This window comes from Monodon monoceros, unplaced genomic scaffold, assembly GCF_005190385.1.
Source record: "Monodon monoceros isolate NGI ecotype Baffin Bay Population unplaced genomic scaffold, NGI_Narwhal_1 Super_Scaffold_12, whole genome shotgun sequence".
In the NCBI taxonomy this organism is placed as follows: Eukaryota; Metazoa; Chordata; class Mammalia; order Artiodactyla; family Monodontidae; genus Monodon; species Monodon monoceros.
Genome location: NW_021703768.1, coordinates 169,403,189 through 169,428,923, shown reverse-complemented (window position 1 = coordinate 169,428,923; position 25,735 = coordinate 169,403,189). Strand labels below are relative to the sequence as shown.

General features: G+C 56.0%; 1 protein-coding gene across 4 annotated transcripts in view; it reads right to left on the bottom strand.

The window, feature by feature from the left end:
- NOTCH3 (notch receptor 3) overlaps window positions 1-25,735 on the bottom strand; it is a 34,131-nt gene that overhangs the window by 6,896 nt on the left and 1,500 nt on the right. The window contains exons 2-30 of one of the 4 annotated variants that reach the window (XM_029216751.1): window positions 24,121-24,199; window positions 20,718-20,860; window positions 20,299-20,637; window positions 20,084-20,206; window positions 19,773-20,006; window positions 18,758-18,913; window positions 18,484-18,669; window positions 17,749-17,862; window positions 17,392-17,505; window positions 16,596-16,829; window positions 16,365-16,475; window positions 15,685-15,877; window positions 15,458-15,609; window positions 15,117-15,230; window positions 14,513-14,668; window positions 13,387-13,612; window positions 12,779-12,980; window positions 12,432-12,585; window positions 11,865-12,049; window positions 11,138-11,270; window positions 10,795-11,052; window positions 10,595-10,713; window positions 9,581-10,146; window positions 7,811-8,143; window positions 5,730-5,884; window positions 5,409-5,631; window positions 4,407-4,491; window positions 1,562-1,724; window positions 129-433 (exon numbers count right to left, since the gene is read on the bottom strand). In XM_029216751.1, the coding sequence (XP_029072584.1) occupies window positions 129-433; window positions 1,562-1,724; window positions 4,407-4,491; window positions 5,409-5,631; window positions 5,730-5,884; window positions 7,811-8,143; window positions 9,581-10,146; window positions 10,595-10,713; window positions 10,795-11,052; window positions 11,138-11,270; window positions 11,865-12,049; window positions 12,432-12,585; window positions 12,779-12,980; window positions 13,387-13,612; window positions 14,513-14,668; window positions 15,117-15,230; window positions 15,458-15,609; window positions 15,685-15,877; window positions 16,365-16,475; window positions 16,596-16,829; window positions 17,392-17,505; window positions 17,749-17,862; window positions 18,484-18,669; window positions 18,758-18,913; window positions 19,773-20,006; window positions 20,084-20,206; window positions 20,299-20,637; window positions 20,718-20,860; window positions 24,121-24,199 (5,555 nt within the window). Of the gene's footprint in view, window positions 1-128; window positions 482-1,561; window positions 1,725-4,406; window positions 4,492-5,408; window positions 5,632-5,729; window positions 5,885-7,810; window positions 8,144-9,580; window positions 10,147-10,594; window positions 11,053-11,137; window positions 11,271-11,864; window positions 12,050-12,431; window positions 12,586-12,778; window positions 12,981-13,386; window positions 13,613-14,512; window positions 14,669-15,116; window positions 15,231-15,457; window positions 15,610-15,684; window positions 15,878-16,364; window positions 16,476-16,595; window positions 16,830-17,391; window positions 17,506-17,748; window positions 17,863-18,483; window positions 18,670-18,757; window positions 18,914-19,772; window positions 20,007-20,083; window positions 20,207-20,298; window positions 20,638-20,717; window positions 20,861-24,120; window positions 24,200-25,735 lie in introns of all 4 variants that reach the window. The other 3 variants (XM_029216750.1, XM_029216748.1, XM_029216749.1) reach the window with 3 other exon arrangements.

The window sequence follows — 25,735 nt, the reverse complement described above, 5'->3', positions numbered from 1 at the left end:
TGTACTCCCATATATCCCCATCTTACAAATGAGAAAGATGAGCTCCGAAAGGCAGAACCAGGGCTTGAACCCAAGTCGGTCTGATGCCTGTCCCAGCTCTGAAGTCCAAAGGGGCGAGCCCTTCTCACCTGGAAAACACCCTGGGCATCAGCAGTGACGGCTGTGTGCAGGGGGGTGCGGCCTGAGTGGTCCTGGGCATTGGTGTCTGCCCCAGCATCCAGCAGCCTCTTGGCCGCATCAGCCCGGGCATAGCGGGCAGCCAGGTGCAGGGCCGTCTCACCCGTGCGGTCGGTCCGAGCCCCAAGCTGTGCCCCCTGGCAGATAAGGTCTGAGATGATGCTGGCTGACGTGTCTTCTGCCTCGTCCTCCTCAGCTGGGATTGCTTCCAGGGCCCCCCCGCAGAAGGAGGCCAGCATTAGCGGGGTGAAGCCATCTGCAGGGACCAGGAGTGTGTCACAAGGGAGGTGGGCACAGGGCCTTTCTGGGGAATACGATTGAGGGCACTGCATTAGGAGGAAGCGGGACATGTGGAAACACAAGAGGGAATGGCAAATCCTCCCATCACACACACACACACACCTGTGTCAGGTGCCCCAGAAGCCAACCCAGGATGAGGATTCATGGGCATGTGATTTGTCACAGAAGGGCTCCTAGGTAGTAGGGGACACAGAACGAAGGAGGGAGGCAGTCAAACAAGTGTTCAACCTTGGGCAAATGCCTGGAGAGTTATTTCAGCCTGATCCCAAAGGGGGACTGTGGAAGCTGAGCTGTACCCCAGAGTTGTAATCCAGCTTGAGTCAAAGGAGCTGAGCCTTTCATACTCCTGCATCCACTGGTCAGGAGCTGCCCCCAGGGACATAAAATACCAAGCACCTCAGGCCCCGGTAGCCTGAAGGGCTTCAAAAGAGAGCCATAGGTCCTGGTCACTGGGAGCAAAAGCAAAACAGGGCTGGGGAAGGCATATCCCAAAATGCGGCAGAGACAAATCCAAGAGGATCCAGATAACATGGTCTGCTATACTCTTCATAAGCATTTGCTCTTGTTTCCCTGAGGAGGCTACCTGCATCCCATTCTCCATCCTCAAGCCCTAGATAAAGCCAAATCCTTCCTTCAAGGACAGGAATATAGCTCAGGCCTGTCAATCTGCATATTCCAGGCCCCAGGCCACACTGATTGGTTCAGGAATTGGTATGTCCATCCAATCAGAACTCATCCTGGGACTTTTGCTGGTACATACGGGAAGAAGATTTTGTAAGGCCTGTGCCACCTGTAGCTATCCGTGCCGGCAGGAAAAAGCCTACTTGGGCTGTGGAGCCAAGAGGCGTTGAGTCCTGGATCCAAATGTGCCTGAAGCTTCCATTTACAAGAGCCAGTAAATCCCTTGTTTTACTTAAGTTAGCTTGAGTCGGGCTATTAAAAGTTACAACCGAAAAGTCCTGATTAACACACACCCCCACAGACGGACACCCAGACACACCCAGCGTTCCCCAGAAACAGACCCAGATGCAGCCTCTCACGAGTAGGATGGATAAGGGGCATCCTGGAGGGAGGGACGCCTGACCTGGACCGCGCACGTTGACGTCCATGCCATCAGCATCTGCATCGCCCTGTGGTGGCGTCAACGCCGTGGCTGGCGCCACACGGATGTCGGCAGCCACCAGGTGGTGCTGGGTCCACTGGCGGCAGTCCACAGCATCCTCAGCTCCCACACCGGGCTCCTCTACCTGGAGGCACAAGGACCCAGGTTCTCACAAGGGGTTGGGAGACACAGTTAGAGGGGCCGTCTGGGCATTCCCACAGGTTTCTCTCATGGAGATGCACACATGGCCCCAAGAAACCATTAACATCCTGCTTCTTTTATAGATAAGAAAATGGCAAATTGATGTCCTGGAGCTCAGAGAACTCATAAGAGGAAGAACTGGGATTTTAATCCGGGTTAGAAGGGTAGAGGGTCTGGGAACCCACGGAAGCGATCAAGGAAGAGACACAGAGGGGGGCTTCCCTGGCGGTCCGGTGGTTAAGACTCCACACTTCCAATGCAGGGGACGCGGGTTCGATCCCTCGCTCAGGGTACTAAGATCCCACATGCCGTGCAGTGCGGCCAAAAATTTTTAAATAAAATAAATAAAAATTTTTTTTTTAATTTTAAAAAAAGGAAGAGACACAGAGCGTAACACCTGTCAGCACACACCTGTCTATACACTAGACAGGAACATACCAAAAGTGAAATTAAGAGAACAATTCTATTGACAACAGTATCAAAAAGAACAAAAAACTTTAAAATTAAATTCAACAGAAGAAATGCAAAACTTGTACTCTGGAAATTCCAAATCACTGGTTAAAGAAATGTGGGATTGGGGGATCCTGCAATAATAATAATTCCCAGTATTGGGATTTCCCTGGTGATCCAGTGGTAAAGAATCCGCCTTACAATGCAGGGGACACGGGTTCGATCCCTGGTTGGGGAACTAAGATCCCACACGTCTTGGAGAAACTAAGCCCGCACGCCACAACTACTGAGCTCTCACGCCTCAACTAGAGCCCGCCTGCCACAAACTACAGAGCCCACACACCGCACCTACAGAGCCCACGTGCCCTGGAGCCTGAGCACTACAACTAGAGAAGGAAAAAATCCACATGCCACAACTAGAGAGAAGCCCACGCACCAAAACAAAACAGCCTGCGCACCGCGGTGAAAAATCCCGCATGCCTCAACAAAGATCCCGAGTGCCACAGCTAAGACCTGACGCAGCCAAAAAATATATAAATAAATAAATAATAAAGAAATCTTTAAGCAAAATAATAATTCCCAGTATTAATCTGGGAAAGGAGTGAAAGGTGAGAAGCAGGGAGTTGCCCTGGATACCACGTAGGCTCCCACGTGATACCACAGATATGAACGTGAGGTATCAGGACCAAATAATCACACACAAATGTATTGATTTACCCTCAGGAGTCTAGCACCTGGGCCCCTCAGAGGAGCTCAATACATTTCAGACTCATGGTCCAGACGGGAAGAATGAAGTTATGAAAACAGGACAGAATATCCCTAACTAGCCTGCCTGGGCATTTAACAGCCTGCACCAAACACAGAGCCTGATCAAGCCAGACCTGAGCTTAAGGACCCAGGTGGGGAGTTGAATTTCATGAAAGGGGAGAGCCAGGTGATGGACAGCTAACCAGAACGGGCCATGGAGGATGGGACAGCCTTCAATGTGGATTCAATGTCTGACACTGTCACTTAGTAGGCTTGTGACCCTAGGCAAATCCCATGAGAGCTCTGAGCTTCTCACTGGTAAAATAAGGATGATGTGATCATTCCGCAATGCTAAAATGCCATCATAAACATTCTGTACCATATATTTAACACCCACTTTTGGATGAGAAAGAAAAAAAAAAGCCTGGGGCAAGCAGATTTCTTTAGCTGTCAATTGTAATAGATGTCTTCATTTCAACAAACGTTAAAACATAGGCAGGGGAGGGAATTCCCTGGTGGCCCAGCGGTTGAGACTCCACGCTTTTACTGCCGAGGGCTGGGGTTCAATCCCTGGTTGGGGAACTAAGATCCTGTAAGCCGCACAGTGCGGCCAAAAAAAAAAAAAAAAAAGAAAACATAGGCAGGGGAGAGGCAGCTAAGAATGGAGGTGTGTATCAATAGCTACCTTATAGCATCCTCATAAAGATGAAATAAGATGCTTTGTGTACATTCAAGATATTCAGCAAGTGTCAAAGTAATGCTAGCAGGAGGCTGTTATGAACTGTGCTCCCCAAAAATCATATGTTGAAGGCCTAATCCCCCAACATGACTATATTTGGAGACAGGGCCTTTAAGGAAGTAATTAAGGTTAAATAAGATCATGAGTGTGGAGCCCTAATTCAACAGGACCAATGTCCTAATAAGAAGAGGAAGAGATGCCAGAGTTCTCTCTCTATGCACACACAGAGGAAAGGTCACATGAGGACACAGTGAGAAAGCACATTCTACCTGCCAGGAAGAGAGCCCTCACCAAGAACCAACCCTGCCAGCACCTTGATCTTGGACTTCCACCCTCCAGAGCTGTGAGAAGATAAGTGTCTGCTGTTTGAGCCACCAGTCTGTGGTATTTCATTATGGCAGCCCTAGCTGACTAAGACAGGGCCCGCGGCTGTGGCCCCAGGACAGGAAAAGACCAGCTGGGAGTGCTCTCAGGCTGGGCACGCTGGACTAAGTTGGATGCAGCAGAGAGAAAGCAGAGTCACTGTCTGGGCCAGGGGATCCCCTCTGGAAAGATGCCAGGAGCAGGATGGGGTGAGTGCTGTGACTGTTCTCCAGAGCCAGGGACAGCAGAGATTTTCCTGGCTCTCCCACTGACCATCAAGCCCCAACCCAGGACCCTAAGGGCAGGGGTCAGAGGAGGAGACACAACCTTCAGTCGCTTGGCCTCCGGGCACTCTGTGTCCATCCAGTCTGTGGCCACCTCCCCCATCAGACTCTCACCCTTGGCCATGTTCCTGTGGTGGGGAGGAGGGAGGGGACAATGGGTCAGTAGGGGCAGGGTGCAGGGTCAAGGGACACGGTCCATTGAGGGGATGCAGGATGTGGTCAAGGTTGCAGGGGGTACCATCAGGGGTTGTGATGGGTGACGGCCACGGTCTTAAGGTGGAACTGGAGAAGCACAGGAGTGGGGTCAGAGGTCAGAGCAGTCAGCTGTGGGACGGGTGAGGGTCCCAGGCATATAGCAGGGGTTATAGAAGATGACGTCAGGGGTCATGGAGGATAGAGTTATCCTCATAACAGGCGAGAGATGTAGCCAGGATCGAGGAGGTTGTGGAGAGGGGCCGGGGGTCACAGGGTGACAGGAGAGGGGTAAATTCAGGGATTAGGTCAGGGTGGGGTTGGAGTCTCGTGGGACAGGCCAGGGAGTCGGAGGTGAAGCCCACGGCCAAGGCCAAGATTTGAGGATCGTGGGGAATGAGCACTGAGTTGGGGTGGAAAGGGGGTCAGAGGTGAGGTCAAAAGTCAGGGTGTGTCAGAGGTGATATTGGGGGTCATAGAGGATAGGGTCACGGGGCCAGCAAGGGATTGGGATGCAGACAGGGATCACGAGATCAGTAGTCATGTGGGAACAAATTTTGAGTATCAGGGTGAAATCTGAGAAGCTGGGGTCAGGGAGGGTTCAGGGTAGAGTCAGAGTAGGATCTGAGTGAGGGAACTGGATCATAGGAAATGGGGCCGAGGGTCACGCATCAGGGGTGATTCCCAGGGATTATCGAGTCAGTGGTCAAGGGGATGAACACTGGGTTTCCAGGCTGGAGTCTGCAGTTAGGGTCAGGTAGGGGTCAGAGGTCAAAGTCAGGTCAAGGTGGGCTCAAGGGCTCACAAAGCCCCACAGTCAGGGACAGGGAATGGGCTGAGTCAGGGTCCTCACTTCATGCCCAGAGCATCTTGGCCCACGGGTTCCCGCCGGCCCTTGTGGCCAGCTGCAGCATCCTTGTGCAGCGCGAAGCCCTCGGGGAACCAGAGGGTGCTGTGCTCACGCTTGCGGCGGGCCACCATGACGCCCAGGACGAGAATGACCAGCAGGAAGACGGCGCTCGCAGCCAGCAGGGGCAGTAGCGGCACGCTTGGTTCTGGCAGCTCCAGCGGTTCCCCTGCGGGCAGGAAGCAGGGGGTCTCAACCAGGGGCCAAGGCCCACCCCACCACGGGAGCCCCGGTTCCACCCTCATCACCCGCCAGGCTGGCCCTCACCCCGTGCCGCCCGCAGTGGGTACGGGAAGTCAAGGCGCTCCACCGCTGACAACGCTCCCAGATAGTCTGCTGCGCTCTGGGCGTCGGGGAAACAGTGGTCATTCTCAGGTGACTGCAGGCACAGACGGTTGTCAATCTCCAGCATCACCACAGAGCTGCGGGGACACAACAGAGGGGCAGGCGGGCTCAGCAGGCACTCCTACAAGCCCTGCACCATGCCCCACTCCCCTGCACCAGGCTCGAGCATCTCTACTCACCATGTCACCACTGCCCCCTATCTAGCATCCAACTCCACCACAACCCCAAAACCAGTCTTTTTTTAAATACACTTACTATATATTTGGTGATATTAAGGATATTTATTTTTTTAACTGTGATCATGGTATTATCGTGTTTTAAAGAAAGAGCTTATTTTTTACAGAAACATACTGACATGTCTACGTACGAAATGACATGCTATCTAGAAATTATTTCAACATAACGTGGGAACTAGAACAAACTGAAGGGACTATGTATGAAATAAAATAATGGCCATATGTGTTCATTGTCAATGCTAGGTCCTAGGTACCTCGACGTTCATTACCCTGCTCTGTTTCTGTATATGTTTAAAATTCTTTTATCAATTCCCCAAACGAGTCTTGCTGTGGCCACCAGTGTCCTCTGAGCCATGAATCCAATGGTCACTGTTTTCATGTCGACTTCTCCTTTATCAGGCTGGTGCATCTATCACCTGCCTGCTATGAGCACTGGCTTCTAACAGTTGACAGCTGCCTCTCTGGCCTCAGCAAAGTGGGGATCCCTTCACTTGGGAGGTGACACCCCTTAGGGAAGCCTTCAGCCAGGGACTGGCTCATGTGGGGTGTACAAAAGCTGGCCCTCCTGTCTCAAGGTGGGACCAACTTTGAAGTGCTATTCACCCTCCAGAGCCCTACAAGGGATCAGGCTGAGGCTGGACTCTGGCTGAGGCCGGACCCTGGCTGAGGCTACCTCCTGCCTCAGTTCCTCCCCTGCCCCATCCTACTTCCCTCATTCCCTGTCTACTGAGAGCACCCTTCCAATACATCACATGTATCTGAATCTCCATCTCAGGCTCTGCTTCCAGGAACCCAACCCTCCAAACATTTTCATTCTTTGGGATACCCAGTGCCCTGGGCCCTGGCTCTCCTCCTTCTCTTTTCTGAGCTAATTTCCTTCAACCAATCCTTAGGACTCAGTGTCCCCAGATGATCCTTCTGTCCCCACATCTCTCCCCACTTCTTTGTGTCCCCCCCATGGACGCAATGATTGCCAAACCCTTTTTTCTTTCTTCTCTCAATCTTCTGACCCCAACTGCCTCCTGAGCGTCTCTCCGAGACCCCCAGATCCCTCTGGAAGCCCCAAAGTAACCCCTGGCTTTCACCCTGTGTCTTCATCTTGATGAGACCACTTCCAGCAACTCAGTCACCCCAGCCAGGGACTGGCACATCCATCAACTATCCTCTCCACCTCCCCCATCCCAGCCATACCCAGTCAGAGGCCCTGACCCTCATCTCTAGCCTCCAGCCCTCCTCCCTGTGGCACATCCCACTCTGCTCAGAAGCCACATCTCCCTTCTGGCCCCTCTGCCAGGCCCCCAGCAGGAGAGTTCTATATTTTCCATTTCTAAAACAAACAAAAAACTACACATGCCCTTAAACACTCTGCTATACCCCTGCCTCTCCAGAAGGAAGTAGTGCTAGACCAGGGGCTATTCTGTTCCCCCAAAGGACCCTTGCCCATGTCTGGAGGCATTTTGGGTTGTCACATCTTAAGGGAGGGGAGGTGCGTTGCTTGCACCTAGTGGATAGAGGCCAGGGATGCTGCTAAACATCCTACAGTGCACAAGACAGGACAACCCCTCACAGCAAAGAATGATCCGGCCCCAAATGTCAATGGTGCCAAGACTGAGATGCATGTATTGTATGACGCTGTATGTATTGCCAAGAAGGCTCTCCCAGATGTTAAGGGAAATAAATGCACAAGACCTGAGGAATGGTGCCCCTTCCCACGCCCGGCCTAGCGTCTGCGTGGGCACCATGGCTCCCCCGGGGGGAGTCACTCACCCGATCACCTCAGGGGCCAGCTCCCGCCGATTCCGGGATTCGGAGCCAGGACCAGGCCGGTGGTAAGGGAAGACCATAGCCTGGCCGTTCTCATCCAGACGGAAGCGCAGAGAGGTGCGCAGGATGCCACTGAGCCGCTGCAGGAAGTCGGCACTGGAGCGCAGCAGCTCCTCCGGCGGCAGCAGCACAGTGAGCACCAGGACACCTCGGGCCAGCAGAGCTGGCACCTCACCCGCACAGTCCAGTCCATCCCAACCGCACTCCTCTGTGTTGCAGCCCTGGTCGCAGCGGCCGTCGGCAAAGTGGTCCGCGCAGTACTTCTCATACACCGGGCTGGGGACAGAGAGGGGCGAGGTCAAGGGAGCCTCCAGCTCCGCTGCACGCAAACACCACAGAGCACCCAGACCCTGGAGAGAGCGCAAGCGCAGAGAACTGGAATGTATCCACGTGCTTGTGGAATGTATGAGGCTTTCTGCAAACACAGCCATTGCTTTGTAACTATTAATAAGTCAATAACTACTGAGAGCCACCTGTTATGTGCTGGGCGCTACTGTAGGCTCTAAGGATATGGCCCCAACATAAATCCCTATCCACGTGGAGCTGGCATTACAGTGGGCGGAGACGGATATTAAAGGAGATGGATGAGCAGAATATACAGCATTTCGATCACACACCAATAAAGGCTAAATTCAGGCTAAATTTAAACACACACACACACACACACACACACACACACACACACACACACATCTATATGGAATTAAATGCTAAGGAAAAAAATAAGGCTGGGGGTGGGTGGCCAGGGAGGAGCTCACTGAGAAGGTCATTGCTTGAGCAAAAACTTGAAGGAGGTGAGGAAGGAGCCATGTGGCTTCCTGAAGGAGAGCATTCCAGGCAGAGGGAACAGCCAGTGCAAAGGCCCTGAGGTGGGGCTAAGCCTGGGGAATCTGAAGAATGGAAGAAAGGCCAGGGTGGCTGGAGCAGAATGAGCAAGGGGGAGAGTGAGGGTGGGAATGAGGACAGGAAGATAAAAGTAAGGAAAGGGTTCCAGGCAGAGGAACACACAGAGGGTCACACAGAGCACAGCACAGGGATGGACAGATGGAATGCATAGGACAAACAGACAGAGCTCATGAACAGACATAGAGAATGGCAGAAGAGGGGCAGGAATAGACGTGCAGGAGCATGGACAGATGGATGGGCATATAGAGGGGCAAAAAGGGTGTGTGAATGGACAGAAGGACAGAGAGAAGAGGCACATGGATGAACAGGTGGCACACAAAGATGGACAGACGGGGCATACAGATGGACAGACTGGCATAGAGACAGACAGATGGACAGATGAGGTCCAAGGATGGACAAGCAGGTGTGCAGACAGACGGTTGGGTGTATAGAGGGACAAAAGGAATTCGTGGATGGACAGAAAGACAAACAGGGCATAGGGAGGGACAGATGGAGCGCAGAAGCAGACAGAAAAACAGACAAAAGGAGCACATGGATGAACAGACAGGTGGGCACACTGATAGACAGGCAGGGAACAAGGATGGACAGACAGGGCACAGGAATGGGAAGACAGACAGACAAGTGACACATGGATGGGCAGACGGTACACCAAGAAACAGATGGGTCAAGTGAAGGGACAACCCAACAGACAGATTAAGGATTGACTGACAGACCAAGTTAAACGGATGGGCCGATAGAGAGGCAGGGCCCATGGATGGTCAGATGTGACACATGGACAGACAAGACACAGAGTGAGGACCGGCTCACTTGCAGGTGCGCTCCCGGCCGCCTGCGCGGCAGTCGAAGTTGTCATAGAGGCAGGCGGGCGAGCTGCAGGCGGGGTCGCAGCGGCTGTTGTTGAAGAGGAGCCAGCACTGCAACGCCGCACACTGCCGCCAGGGGTCGCTCACGCTCAGCGAGCAGTCGCCGCCATCCCAGCCGCAGCCTGGGCTGTTGCACTCTCGGTCACAGCGCTTGTCGCCGCTTTTGGCCTCGCAGGCGGCTCTCGGGCAAGACGGCTCCTCGGGGGCCTCGGGCACCGCTGCAGGTATCTCACAGCGCGGCCCAGCCCAGCCTGACGCGCACGCGCAGCGGAAGAAGGGCGCCAGCGTCTCCGGGCGGCAGGAGCCCCCGTGGAGGCAGGGGGAGGTCACGCAGCTGGCATTGGCGGCTCCCAGTGACGACCCCCGGGAACCCCGGCAGGCGGGACCCGACAGCCCCGGGGGACAGGCGCAGCGCGGTCCACGGACCGTCTGCTGGCACGGGACGCCCACCGGGCACTGCAACTCCCAGCAGGAACGTGCCACCCGCTCGCAGCGCGGGCCGGAGAACGGCTGTGGGTTGGGTGGGGGGAAAGGAGAGAAAAAAAAAGTGCGGGGTCAGGGGATGGAGGGCGAGAAGGAGAGGAGACAGAGAGGAAGGAGGGAAAGAGAAATGGAAGGGTGGAGAAGAGGATTGAGGGTTGAAGGGGGAGAGAGAGGGGAATATGGGGGATCAGGACTTGGGAAAGGTTGGACCTCCAGTCTCCCCAGGTCTGGCTCAACCTCTCCCTCTTGCACTGGAGCCCCACCTTGCAGGTTAAGCCCAACCTTCCCCAAGAGGCCACAACTCCAAATTCCAGAGGGACACACACACACAAACACACAACCTCCAGGAAATTTCAACATTTCCCAGAAACCCCTTCCATCTTACACCTCTTCCCCCCTAAAGCCACACCCTCCCATGAGGGCATGATCCCACTCCTCTCCCAGGGACGTTGATGTGAGTGTCCACCCCACCTACCGGGACACAGTGGCAAGAGAAAGTCAGAGCTCCCCCAGCGCCGGGGCTGGGATGGCACTGGCCTCCATGCTGGCATGGCTGCGACTCACAGGGAGACAAGACAGTCTGACAGTGGGGACCTGGGCAAGCAGAAGCACGTGGATCAGCCACAATGGGGAACACAGGCAGGATCGCAGGCCAGCCCCTTCTCCCATGCTTACCTGTGAAGCCGGCATGACAAAGGCAGTGGAAGCCCCCACCTGGGTCCTGCAAGCAGTCCCGGGTATGTGCCGCATGGCAGGCACCTGGACGACACTCATTGATGTCCGCCTCACAGCGCAGGCCGGTGTATCCCGGGGGGCAGGTGCAGCGGAAGCCACCCACCAGGTCCACACAGGTACCATTGTGCAGGCACCGGGGGCCCGGGTCCAGGGGTGGGCCTGGGCCACAGTCATCCTCATTAATCTCGCAGAGCACGCCTAGGGGAAGGGGGGATGGGGAGCAGTCAGGAGCGGTCAGAAACCCAGCCTCCCGTCCTGTCCCCCAACCCTGACACTGGCCTACCCAGCGTTCCTGGAGGACACGAGCAGAGATAGCGGGCCACAAGGTCAATGCAGACGCCCCCATGCTGGCAGGGCTGGGAGGCACACTCGTCCATGTCATCCTCACAGTTGTCACTAGTGTAGCCAGCTGGACACTGCGGTGGGGGTGAGGCAGGGACCCACTCAGCCCAGAGAGACACAGATACTCGCCATGAAGATACAGAGACTCCCAGTGTAAAAGGACACATACAGTCATCCAACACACAGAGACATGCCCAGTGTGCAGAAACACACACACACCCAGTACATGGAAACACATCCAGTACATGGAAACACACCCAGACATGGAAGGACACACAGGCACAAGGGCTACAGATACACTCAGTGCAAAGGGACACACACAATACAAATGCACAAGACAGACCCACATGAGAAACACCCAGATACCCAGATACACACAAGACATACACAACCAGAGATGCACATTCAGACACTGGCACATGCATTCATACCCAAAGAGATACCATGCACAGAGACACACACAGATATGTCCAAGAAACAACCAAAGACAGAAGTACACCCAGACAGAGACACGCTAAGATCTACCCAGAATGACACCCACAAAGATATACCCAGAGTCACAAAAGCAAAAACGCAGACATGCCTAGAGAGAGACAGCACACCAGGCTATAGACACACAGAAATGTGTAGCCAGACCCACCCTGTCCCCTCCACTGGGCGCTCCTTACCTCGCACACATAACCTCCCATGTAGCCTCGGCAGGTGCCCCCATGCTGGCAGGGCTGGGCCAAGCAGGGGTCCACCTCCCGCTCACAGTGACTGCCTGTGTGGCCCTCTGGGCACACGCAGTAGTGGGAGCTGTCCTTGTCCACGCACTGCCCACCAGCCTGACACAGCTGCTCCAGAGGCACCCCTGGACAGAGGAGAGCAGCGTCAGGCAGGCTCCCTCCTCCCGGCCCACATCACACACAGCACCACCCAACACCCCCAACTAGCTTCAGTCACCAGGGTCTCACCCACACTCTGTCAGGTTGTCACACATCCCCTGAAACTGACATGCACACACCTTCGAAGCTCACGCCAGCTAGGTCACACACAGCGTTGTGTGTGACATCCTGGTTGTCTCATGGTGATACACATACACACCATCCTTGTCCTGGCCAGCTGTCACAGAGTCACATATCCCCACCATGTCTACATGCTTTGTTGCACTCTCCTTCGGCTCACACTAGCAGGAAGTATGTGCATACACACCCTCCCAAGCCCCCCAAACCCAGTCACACGCACCCCCTCACCGATTTGGGCTGCAGCCTCTCTGCAGGGTAGACTCTGGATGTCACAGAGGCGGCCGCTCCATCCCGAAGGGCAAAGGCAGTAGAAAGAGGCCCCGGTCCGGGCACAGTGGCCCCCATTCTGACAAGGTGTGCGGCTGCACCAGTCTACCAGGGTCTGGAAAGGAAGGCCACGGTGTCTGCTCTTGGGGACCCTTGAAAATGGACCCAGCTGCTCCTCCAGAGTCCTGGGCAGGCTCCAGAATACCTCTCCAGATTCCTCCCCCAGGATCCAGGCAGGCTTCCCAATCACAGTACCCAGCAGGCCCCTCCCTCAGACTCTCCCCCAAGACTCCAGTGACCCCGCCCACCTGGCACTGCGCGCCGGTGAAGCCTTCAGGGCAGGCACAGCGGAAGCCGGGGTGGGCGGCAGCGCAGATGCCCCCGTGCAAGCAGGGTCGCGAGAGGCAAGGGTCGGCCTCGTGTTGGCAGTGTGTGCCAGTGTAGCCCAGGTGGCACAGGCAGCTGAACGAGTTCACACCATCCACGCAGGTCCCACCATTGAAGCAGGAGCTGGAGGGAAAGGAGGGGCGCGTCAGGCCCCGCCCCCTCGAAGGCCCCACCCTCCCCCATGGGCCCCTTCTAGCTTTGAGTGGGCAAAACCCTTGCCCCAAGGAGAAGCTGCAGTCCCAGCAGAGGCCCCTCCCCATCCTGTCCCTTAGCCCCGATATACCAGGTACTTCTGGGCTATGTGGAAGCCACGTGGAGACCCCACCCTGGTCTGGCCTGGCTCCCTCAGGGACCAGGGTACCTAAGGTGACCTCCCAACAGATGGCCTGCCCCTTCCCGGACACTAACCCATCAGGCATCAGAGTCCTGAGGTGGGTGCCAAGCCGAGGACTCCCCTTGTCCCCACACCTCAGGTCCCACTCCCCATCCGATGCCAGGGCCCCTGACTCCCAGGACAGGCCCCACCCACCTGGGGCTGCAGTCAGGTAGGTCCTGCTCGCAGAGGAAGCCTCCATAACCTGGCGGGCAGGTGCAGGTGAAGGAGGCCACGTGGTCTGTGCAGGTGCCTGGGCCGCAGGGGCTGCTCAGACACTCATCCACATCTCGGGCGCAGCGGGGGCCAGCAAAGCCAGGTAGGCAGGAGCAGGAAAAGGAGCCCACTCCATCCTGACATGCGCCACCATTCAGGCAGGGGTCTATGGTCAGAAAGGAGGAGGTCTGGTCACACAGCTCGCCCCCTGTCAGTCCAGCCTGACCTGGCCATGTCTTGTGTAGAGGGGAATTAGGAGAAAACCAGGCTTAATTGGGAGGGGCACATTTGGCCAGGGGGATCAAACTCTGTCCCCTCTGTGGTCTCACCCCCTCCCTTATCTGGAAACCTCGCCTATGTGGAAGGGGGGAGGGGTTGGAGAAGCCAAAAAAAGGTCCCTTGGAGCTGCCAAGTACTAGTTGTGTCTGCTTAAGTCCTGGGCTCAGCACAGGAGGTCTCCTCCAGACCTGGGCTAGCCAGTAAAGTGGCCACTGACCACATGTGGCTCTTGAGCCCTTGACATGTGGCTGGTCCAATTTGAGATGTACTGTAAGCATAAAACAGACACCAGATTTCAGATTGTGAAAACTCAGTATGAAAAAGAAAAGAATGTAAAATATCTCAAGAATTTTAAATTGATTATACTGAAATGATAATATTTTTATGTTATTAGGTTAAATAAACCCGTTTTTGTTTGTTTGGTTTACTTTTTAATGTGGCTATTAGAAAAAATTTAATGCATATGTGGCTTGCATTATTTGTCCATTGAACAGCGCTCCTGGAGACTCACTAGGGGCCTTTTATCTCATACTTCACACACAACCCTAACTTGCTTGCTGCCAGAGGCAATCTATATAGGCTTCAGGGTCCTCTCCCAGCTCATCCCTCTACTTGCTGCATGACCTTGGGCAAGTCACTTAACCTCTCTGGGGCCTCTCTGGAGCAAAATGGGGAAAGTAAGATAACTGTGGAGATGAAATGAAAACACAGTGCTAGGCGCATGCAGGGGCTTGATGAACCTGTTCCCTAGGTCAGCAACCCCCACCAAGAGCTCCCCTGAACTCACTGGGGTCACAGTCATCGATGTCCTGATCACAGGAAGAGCCACTATAGCCCTCGTGGCAGGTACAGCTGAAACTCCCTGCCAGGTTGGCGCAGGTACCATGGGGACCACAGGGTGAGGGGCCAGCACATTCATCCACGTCCTGCTGACATCGTGAGCCTGGGGGTGGGGAGTAAAATAACACAGCGGGTTAGAAGGCGCAGGGTAGGGTCTGAGGGTGCCTGGCTCTCAGGAAGAACCTGAAGCCTGAGCTGGACAAAGGCAAGAACAGTTTGCCTCTGGGCATTTTGCACACACTGTTCCAGAACTGCCTTCTCCTTGTTTCAGAGGGTGGTGAATGCATTCTGTGACTGAGGTCTGCTCCTCCAGGCTGTCCCCAAAACTCAGCCTGATTCCTAGCTTCCCCAACCCCGTAGCCCTTCCTCTTCTTCTGAACTGACCACATCGGCTGCAAGTGTCTGTGTCTAGATCTGTTTCTTCCCAGAAGGAAGCTCCCCTAAAAGGCAGGACCAGGAGTGACTCCCTCTCTGGGTCCCCAGCATCACCCAGTATGGGGCAGGTTGCAAAGGAGATGAGGGAAAGGAAGAGGAAGAAGCAGCTGACGTACCTTGCCAACCAGGGGGGCAGGAGCAGACAGCCGGCTGGCCAGGGGCAGACTCACAGTAGCCCCCATGTTCACAGGGATTTGGGGTGCAGGGGGACAGCAGCTCACACTGACGGCCTGTAGTGGGCAGGCAGAGTGAGACAGTCTTGAGAGATTCCATTTTCCCATCTCCCCACAAGGTCCCCACCTTGATACCCACTTCCCAAGCTCCTGGGTAGGGATGGGAGAGGAAAAAAAGTGGGGGGGGGTATTAATGCAGAGAAGGAAGGAAGAATGGAACAGAAGGGAAATGAGAAGGAAAAAGGGAGGAGGCAGCCCTGGGGAGGGAAAGTGGGGACACGCACCCTGGACACCAGGGGGACAGGTACAGCGGAAGCCCGTTCCATCACTGGTGCAGGTGCCGCCTGCCCAGCAGGGATGGGATTCACAGGCATCTCGAGCGAGGCTCTGACTGCACTGAGGGCCACTCCAGCCAAGCTCACACACGCAGCGGAACCTGAAGGGGGAGGCAGTCAGGGCTGGCAGGAGGGCAGGGAAGCAGTGGGGATCAGGGGTTGGGGAGAGGCCTCACCCTCCAGGTGCGTCGTGGCAGACGCCATGACTGCAGGGTTCTTGGGCGCAGGGATGGCTTGGGGGAAGACAGAGCGGGGGCAGGGAGCCAGGTGGGCAGAGGCATTGGAAGCCATTTTCACCATCCACGCAGGAGCCCCCCTCACCGCATGGGCTGGACGCACACTCGTTGATCTCCACGTTGCAGAGAGGCCCTGGGGAGCAGGCAGACAACCTCATCCCAGAACGAGGATAGCCGAGCCTACCGGGGAGGGACAACCTTGCCCCATTTAGCAGAGCCACACCCTTGAACAAGGACAATCTCATTTGCTTCACAACACATCATCTCTTGTGCAAATTAGGATACCCACCTCCTCAACCCAGAGATACCTTGCTCCAAGTCATCCTTGCCTTGTCCCCAAACTTATATGAAATCACTTTCATTTCCACCAAGGGTTACCCTGGCCCCACTCAGAAACACCTCAATCCCTGAGTCTGAACACCTTCCTGTATGTTCCAGGATAATCTTGAGCTAATATGGGGACAACACGCCAATGACAGAAAGCACTGTCTCAGGGCAAAGCGTGGACAACCTCGTTGGACCAGAGTGTGCAAAGAGAGGGGCAAAACCTGGCCAGGAAAGATGGGTGATTTCACCCTCACCCTATAAAGACCTCCATTCCGCGGCAGCCACTTGCCCACCTGTGAAGCCAGGCTGGCAGACACAGTCATAGCGGTTGATGCTGTCCCGGCAGATTCCAAAGGTGCAGGGGTTGCTAGCACAATCATCAATGTTCACCTCACAGTTCACACCTGGGGAAGGGGAACATGACAGGGACTGCCACCACTGTGCCCTACCAGGAGCACCATTCCCGAACCCTCTGTGTCCTACCAGATGTACTGTTTCTGCCCCAGCCCAGCCCCCGGCCCCACCTGTGGTGCCGGGAGGGCAGCGGCAGAGGTATTTGTCCACCAGGTCTAGGCATTTGCCACCGTGGCGGCAGGGTTGGCTTCGGCACTCGTCCACCTGGCTTTCACAGCGCGTGCCGGTGTAGCCCGGGGCACAGGCGCACGAGAAACTGGCGATGCCATCCACACAGCGCCCATGGTGGCATGGGTCTGGCGAGCAGTCATCCACATTGTGCTCACACACCGTGCCCTCGAAGCCTGCGGGGACAGAGGGTCAGGCTCCGCCCACTGGCCCAGGTCCTGCCCACAGCCGTGGCTTCTGCCCAATTCTGGCTCAGCTCTACCTCAGGCCCGGCCCATCGAGCCAACAGGAGGCGGGCTCAGTTCAGGCCCTGCCCCTGAATGTAGCTCCATTCCATCCAGCTCCAAGCTCCAAGACTCGTCCCTGGCCAGTACCCTACCGCAGTTAAATCCCACCTCTAGCGTGACCCTGCTTCCAATCCTTACACTATCAGCCCTGATTTGCCTCGCCCTCTCCTGGAAATGGGGACACATGGGAGGTGCCTGGGGATGTAGGGGGTCGGACCCCACCCCTCCAGTTAAGTGCACACCTATCCTGCTAGACCCTTTGGCCTCACCCCCAGCCTTACCTCTGCTTGTGTCCATCATTGGCTCCGCCTCCTGGCTCTTTCATTGGCCCTGCTGAGGTCCTGCCTTGCTGCAACCCTGCCCCCAACTTTTCCCCAAGGTAATTATTGGCCCTTTCCCCCACTAGCCCCGCCTCCAGACTCCTGCCAACTTGTCACTGGCCCTCCCTCACCCTCTGCGCAGCGGCACTCATAGCCATCCGGCTGGTCCACGCACTTGGCTCCATTCCGGCAGGGTGTGCTGGCGCATTCATCCACGTCCAGCTGACACATAGCCCCGCTGAAGCCTGGAGTGGGGGGTGTGGGAGGAACAGAGGACCAGACAGGGTCAGGGCAGTCACCCCTCACCAGAGCTGCCTTGTTTGGGTGCGGAGTCCATTTACTTAGTTTTAAATTAATTTCAATGTTTTTCATAAGGTGGTTTCTGTTATGATAGGTAACCACTAACACGGTCTTATAAGCTCCCATCCTGGAGCCTTTGCCCCTTCAGAGACTCGTCTTTTTCAGGGTCCCTGGCCCAGAGTCCTCACCCGAGGGGCAGGTGCAGCTGAAGCCATTGACTCTGTCCTTGCAGACCCCGCCGTTGACACACGGGCTGCTCTGACACTCGTCCATGTCCACCTCACAATAAGTGCCTGTGAAGCCTGGGGGTAGAGGGAAGGGGATTAGGGCAATGGGGGTTAGCTTCTGGTCTGAAGGGAGAGCAACGGGGGACGTACCCCCTTCCCACTTACACACAGTTCCCCTGAGCCTTGGCCTTGCCGCCTCCCAACCCTACATTCAGTTTTTAGACTCAGGCTGGACCTTCATTCAGCTGTGGCCCCAACTGGTTCAAGGCTTATGAGACTCCGTATGGGCCTTGCCTTCGGACCAGCCCTTGCCCTCTCCAGTCCCCAGACTCTGTCTTGTCCCTAGGTCCCAGCCTCAGGGCCCACCACAGCCTTGTGCCCAGCCTCAATCCCATCCCCGGCATCAGTGCATTTCTGTCTGCAGGCTCCACCTTGATCACTCCAGACCGTGGTCCTGCCCTCATGTCATTGCCACCCCACAGTGTCCAGACTCCACTCCCAGCCCATCTGAGGTTCAACGACTCCACTTGACCATGCCTGCAACCTTGCACAAGATTCTGCTCTGGCTCCGCCTCCACCTCATCCCAGGCTTCAGCCTCACAGTCCCAGCTCCCTCCCCTCCCCGGGCCCAGCCTGAGGCTTTTCTCACCCCGCCTCCCCACCTCAGGCCCCGCCCCAGCCACGCCCACCACACACCTGCCATGCAGATGCAGGTAAACTGGCCTATACGGTCGAGGCACGTGGCCTGGTTGCGGCAGGGGCCGGAGAGGCACTCATTGACATCGGTCTCGCAACGCGGACCAGTGTAGCCACGGCCACACTGGCACAGGAATGAGCCCTGTGTGTTCACGCACCGGCCCAGGTGCTCACAAGGGTTGGCACCTGCAGGAGGAGTCACAGAGGGTGTAGGTGTGGCCAGCTGACCACCGCCTCTCCCCTCCTTCCCTACTCTCAGACAGCGCCCCCTCACCGATGGAACACTCATCCACGTCCTGGTCACAAGCCCCGCCTGTGAAGCCAGGTGGACAGGTGCAGATGGCCCTGCCGTTCACCGGGTTCGTGTCGCAGATAGCATCCTCGTGACAGGGGTTGCTGACGCAGGCGTCATCCAGATGACACAGAAGTCCTGGGAAGGAGTAGGTAGAGGTCAAGGGCAGATATCCCCCCCAGCTCTGCCCAAAGCTCCCACACCCCCAAATATGGTTTTGTGTTTTGTTTTTACTAACCAGCATTGTATTTAGTAGCTATTTCTCCCCAATCATTTATTGTGAAAAGTTCAAACATACAAAAAAGTTTATTCATATACCCACCACCTAGAGTCAACTATTGTAAGCTTTATCTATCTTTTGTTCTGAACCATTTGAAGTTGGAAACATCCACATATTGTTTTTTTGTTTGTTTGTTTGTTTGCGGTACGCGGGCCTCTCACTGTTGTGGCCTCTCCCGTTGCGGAGCACAGGCTCCAGACGCGCAGGCTCAGCGGCCATGGCTCACGGGCCCAGCCGCTCCGCGGCATGTGGGATCTTCCCGGACCGGGGCACGAACCCGTGTCCCCTGCATCGGCAGGCGGACTCTCAACCACTGTGCCACCAGGGAAGCCCCACATATTGTTTTTAAATCTACTGATTCTTTTTCTGATTATAAAAGGGTCCTACCATCAAGTCTTTGCTTCTGCAGTACCCCTCTGTCTGACATACCCTTCCCTCCATTTCCAAGTCCCCCTCCCAAACACCTCCTCTGACCTTTGCCACTTCCCTTTGGACTTTTTCCCCCTCTCTTTCTCAGTCACAGTTTAGCTCTAAATTCCCATGGTTTTTGCCCTGGACTGTTTGCCAGCCTCCTCCCAGGCCTCTCCCAGGCTCATCCTTCACCCCAAATCTAGCTTCCAGCATAATCATTCTAATACTCAAGTCAGACTCCATCCTTGCCTCTACTCAAGAACCACCAATGGCTCCCTGCTGCCTACAGGGAAAACAGCCACTCACCAGTTTTGCCCATGGGGCAGGCACAGTAGAAGGAGGCCACACGGTCATGGCAGGTGGCCCCATGGAAGCACACGGCCGTGGCACAGTCATCAATATTCTGACTGCAGCTCTCGCCTGTCCAGCCATTGACACACACACAGCTGTGGCCACCCAGCGTGTTGAAGCAAGTGCCCCCATTGTGGCAAGCGTTGGGCTGGAGCTGACACTCGTCCACGTCCTCCGTACAGAATTGGCCTGTGGCACACAGATGCACCAGTCTAGTCACCTGGTGTATGCCGACCCAAGGTCTTCCCTCTAGTCCCACTGCTCACCTGTCCACTCAGGAGGGCACTGGCAGTTGTAGGTGTTGACACCGTCCACACACGTCCCCCCATTTAGACATCGGTGCCCTGGACAGTCGTCCACATTCACTTCACAGTTCTGGCCCTCGAACCCTAGCATGGGAGGAGGAAGCAAGGATGGTCATTGCCAGGCTGGCCTGCTGTCCCCCCACCTCTGCTGCCTCCCTTAGGTACAGCTCCCTCACCAGGAAGGCAGGCACAGTCGTAGGTGAGGTCGCCACTCTGTCTACAGGTGCCCCCGTTACGGCACGGCGAGGGGGCACAGGCCACCAAGGGGCTCTCACACAGTGGCCCTGTGTAGCCAGCTGGGCACTGGCAGCGGAAGGAGCCAGGTGTGTTGAGACAGGTGCCACCATGGCGGCAGGGTCCGCCCATCCGGCACTCATCCACGTCGCTTCGGCAGCTGCGGCCCTGGTAGCCGGGTGGGCAGGAGCAGACGTAGCGGCCATCGGAGCCCACCGAGCAGCGGGCACCATGGGCACAGGGGCTGCTGAGGCAGGGGTCTGGCAGGGAGCAGTCTGGGCCTGGACGGAACCAGAAAGGGTGAGCCTGGGGCTGACCACACCCTTGCCTGCCCCGGGCTCCCTTCCAGACCCTCCCTTACCTCGGAAGCCACGGGGGCAGCGGCAGGAGAACCGGGCGGTGCCTGCCACCACCGAGCTCTGGCAGACACCATGGCCAGCACAGGGGCCGGAATGGCAGGGGTCTTCCAGCTGACACCGTTCACCCACCCAGCCTGGTGGGCACCTGTGGGCAGAAATGGCCCGGTGGGGAAAGTGAGGGCAGGACGGCCCCAAACACAGAGATATGCACAAGAGAGACAAGAAACACACAAGCAAACAAACACGCATACTCATTCATCCATGCAACAAATATTCCCTGAGCACCTACTAAGTTCTTAGCAAGAGGAATACAGCAGCAAACACAATTAAAGTGGTCCCTACCTTCCTGATGTTCACAGCCAGGTCCGGCAAAGAGAAGATATACAAATAATGAATTAATAAACAACATGCCGGGGTGGGGCGGTGGTGAGGGCCATGAGGGCCATGAAAGATGTAGTGGGTTGAGTGGTGGCCCCAGAAAAGTTATGCCCATGTCCCAGTACCTGTGACTGTGACCTTATTTGGAAAAAGAGATGTAATTAGTGATGTAATTAAATGATGGACGTCAAGATGAGATCACCCTGGATGATCCAGGTGGGCCCAAAATTGAGTGACAACTGTCCTTACTTACAAGTGAAAGGCAAAGGGAGATTTGAGAGAAAGAGAAGGCCATGTGAAGAGACTGGAGGAACACCTGGAGGTTCTAGAAGCTAGAAGAGGGAAGGAAGGACTCTCCGCTAAAGCCGTTGGAGAGACTGTGATTGCCAATACCTTGATTTCAGACTTCTGGCCTCCAGAACCGCGAGAATAAATTTCTGTCGGTTTCAACCAGTTTGTGGTAACTTGTTACAGTAGCCACAGGAAACTAAGACACAGGATAAGGGGAACAGTGATGGGGGTGGGGAAAAGGCAAATACATTTTCACAGTGAGGGAGGGGGTCATGGGGCTGTGTGGGGAAGAGTAGAGGAAACGGGAAATGCAAAGTCTCAGATTCCCAGGCACACACAGACAGACCCCAAAATATACACAGATACACAGAAGGACACAGCAACACGATGTGTTGCCCTGGCAAATACTCAGATACCAACCCATAGCCTCATTCACGAATATGGACTCTCACATGGATAGATAGGCAAGAGAACCCCCACCAAGCCTCAACTCCTTTCCTGGGGGCATATAACAACCCTTCCTTCCGTTGCGAGGAGGAGGTGGCCACCAACGCTGGCGCCCTCTTGTTGGAGGAAGGTCCTTCAGCCTGCAGCCCCCTCCAAACCCACCAAGGCAACCTTGAATGTGCGGGTAAATATGGGGGTTGGTCTTAAGACCAGAAACTTCCAGACGGTGGGGTCAGAGGGAGGGGCTTGGAGAGACAAGAGGGTCCAGGCCCGTCCCCCGACGCTACCCACCCCTCGCGCCGGTTCCTCCTCTGGCTTGTGCAGGTCGCTCGGGGCTAAACTTAAGTAGCTGACTCAGTCTTTAGCGTCACCCACAAGATCCTCTCACCCCAGCCCCCCACTGAAACAAGTCGGGGCACGGCAGGGTGCAGATGGTGTAAGAAGGGGAGAACCCAGCTCCCAAGCGCCCTATCCCAAGGCCCTCAGGCCAAGGACGGCAGCCAAGACTGCTCGCCGGGAGAGGAAGTGCTGCTCTGGGCGCCGAGAACTGCGCACCGCCCCCCGCCCACGTCAGGCAGGGCGTGGCCGCGCGGCCCCCTCCCGGCGCCCCGGGCGGGTTCCCACGCTCTGCGCCCCGCGCCCCTGCCGACCGGTCTGGCTGGTTCCAGCTTCGCCCGCGCCCCGCCCAACCGCCTGTGCTTTGCGGGAGACGGGCGGGGGCAGGGGTGTGTGTGTGGCGGGGGGAGCACAGACTTGGCGGGGTGGACTAGCTGGGGAGGCGAGCACTAAGAGATAGAGACAAGGATTTGAGAGCCTACTTTGAAGGGGAGAGTTGGGGGATCCATGGAGGGGTGACAGATTGGGGCGACCCCGAAAGGACACGAGAATTTGGAACCTTGAAGGAGACTGGGGCTGGGGGGCGTGGGGAGTGCTTCCCACGGCCCAGGTCTGGGGACTGAGCTCTCTCCACTCCGGGCGATCCGGGGTCCGGGCCGCCGCGCGGGCCGGTGATTCACCTGTCGGGGGGCGGGGCAGCCGCGGGCGCATTCACCTGTCGGCAGCATTCCAGGTGCGGAGCTCCAAACGCAGGCGCCCGGCCACGCGGCTCCGCCTCCCAGATGAGTAGCTCTGGGTAAGGTCCCACTTTACCCCCGACTCCCACCGTCCCAACCCGAGGAACCCGCTCAACCAGGCTAAGACCCCCACCCAGCGGAGCCACAGTGGTGCTCCAAAGTGCGTGTGTAACTTCAAAGGGGCTCTAATGTCAACCCAGACCACCCAGCTTGGACCTGGCACACATGTTGCTGAATAAATGGATACATTAATGAATCGATCCACGGCTAGTGGGTGAGCTGCTTTTACTAATAATATTATAGAAAGGAACCAAGCATTTACCCATAACCTTGAGAGGTTCCACCTTATGGCACCTATTTCCTGTGTCCCTACCATTATTAATAATGATAATCCCATTTATTAAGCATTTACTGAATGCCCAACACCATGCTGATTTCACGATAGGAAGGGTCTCAGTCTTTACAGTCAGCCCCATAAAGGAGGGAACTATTATTGCCCCATTTTCCAGATGCAAAAACTAAGGCACAGAGAGCTCAAAGCACTTGCTTTGAGCCCAGAATTCAAACTGAGTTCTGTCTGCCTCTGCTCAGCAATATCCCAGGCCCTGCCCTGCTCCCGCAATCCTCTGTCTTTCCTTGCATTATCCAACATTGCATTTTGGGGGCCCCTTCTGGTCACAAGCCAGGGAGAAGCACCCTGTGTCACAGATCAATGAGGTTCAGGGAGGGGAAGTGACTCACTCAAGGTCACACAGCAAGAAAGTGGCAGATCAGGGCTCTTGTGTCCCCACCACTGAATCTTGAGATGTGGGAATGTGCCGATGCTGTACCCACTACTACCAAGCCACTGTCACTAGTGCCTGAAAATTTGTTGATTAACTACCTGTCCATCAGGGGATTTACACAAGACCTCAGGCAGCAGAGAATTCTGTGAAGTTGGCGTTGGTGGGCCCATTTTCAAGACTGGGACACTGGGGCTTAAAGAGTTTTAAGTCTCAGGCCATCAGCAACATGATATGGGATTTGAACCCAGGCCAGGCAGACTCCAGAGCCTCTGCTCCCAACTCTGCTGCATTCAGTGGGGAAACAAGGGGTTGCCCAAGCCACACACATGTAGGAAGTGGTAGAAGCCTCTGTGATGAACACAGAGGCAGGGGGAGAAGACAGACCGCCTCCCCGGACAGGGCCCACTCATGGCTCAGAGCCAGGCACTCACAGGCAGGCAGCCTCCCGGGAGGGCAGCTGGGTGCAGCGACCTCCATTCGCACACGGGCTTCCATCCAGGCAAGGGGGCGCTGGGTAGGGGTGAAGGAAGGTGGGGGTGTCAGGAAGGCACCCAGGAACCCCAGCCCAGAGTGAGACTCCCTCCTTTCCTCCCCCAGGCAACAGCTGCGCCAGGCTGGGGGCGTCTCTGCGAGTGCTGGGAGCCCCCCATCCACAGTTCCCACGGCCCCCCACCCTGGCCCCAGCTGTTAGGGCTGCAGCTGTCCCTGCCAGCTCGAGCCCTGGGAACCACAAGGCAGGGGTGGGCAGAAGGGGCCAACTTATGCCAGATGTGGGCGCTCAGAAGCTGCCAGAATGCGGGGTGGGGGGGGGGATGCTAAGGCAGGAAGTGAGGGTGCTGCTGAGTGTTGAAGGGAGGTCTGGGACTGTGTGCCCAGATCCTGGGGTTGTGGAGGGGGCAGTGGCGGGGAGTCCTAGGGACATATGGGTCTTCCTTCCACTGATGTTGGGCATCTACTCCAGGTGGGCAGGCCTGTGTGCTAGGTCTGGGGAGAGATGCCAAGGCATGTACTCCATGTGCCTCCAGCATTGGGTGTTGCAGGGATAGGGTTTGTATTGAAGGGAGGGGCAGCCAGCACAAGATGTGGGCTGCCCTGTCCGGCGTCGCCATCCCTGAGGGCTATGTCCCTCTGGGGTGTGGCACAGTCGAACTGTCCTGTCAGATGGGTCAGGGGTGTGGCGGGGTGTGAGCTAGTGGAGAATTGTGTGTGCCAGCAGGTGTGGGGCTGCTGTGTGCATGTGTGCCTGTGTGTGCATGTATGAGAGAGAGAGAGAGAGAGAGAGAAAGGGAGAGGAAGAGGAAATTAGAAAAACAGAGACAGACATAAAAGAGGAAACTAGAAGCAGGCAGACAGAGAGAAGGAGATAGAGATGGACAGAGACAGATTAAAAAGGGAGATAGAGATGGACAGAGACAGATAAAAAGGGAGAGATAGGGGCTTCCCTGGTGGTGCAGTGGTTGAGAGTCCGCCTGCCGATGCAGGGGACGCGGGTTCGTGCCCCGGACCGGGAGGATCCCACATGCCACGGAGCGGCTGGGCCCGTGAGCCATGGCCGCTGAGCCTGCGTGTCCGGAGCCTGTGCTCCGCAACGGGAGAGGCCACAACAGTGAGAGGCCCGCGTAGTGCCAAAAAAAAAAAAAAAAAAGGGAGAGATAGAACAAATTAAGCTGGACATGGGAATGCACCAAACAGGGCTTCTGTCCCCTTCCTCAAGGGACAAGCAGACAGGACACTATTACCCAGACAGGAGCCCGTGGCTGTTTGCGAACTCACACTGGGGGCCACATGACACAAGCCGTGGGCCCCGCTGAGCTGTGGGCCCTGTGAGCCACATGTGTGTTTGCGTGACCTGCATGGATGTAGAGGTTTATAGACTGAAACTTTTTGTGTGTCCATATATGTGAACTATGTATCTGGGTATATAGCTGTGTGTCTGTGTGTGACCTCTGTGTGCCTGGGTGTGTCTGTGTATGGGTTGGATGGGCCCGTCTGTCTGCATGTGTGAGCTGGGTGTAGGCATGTCCTTCCATCTATGTGCATCTGAGT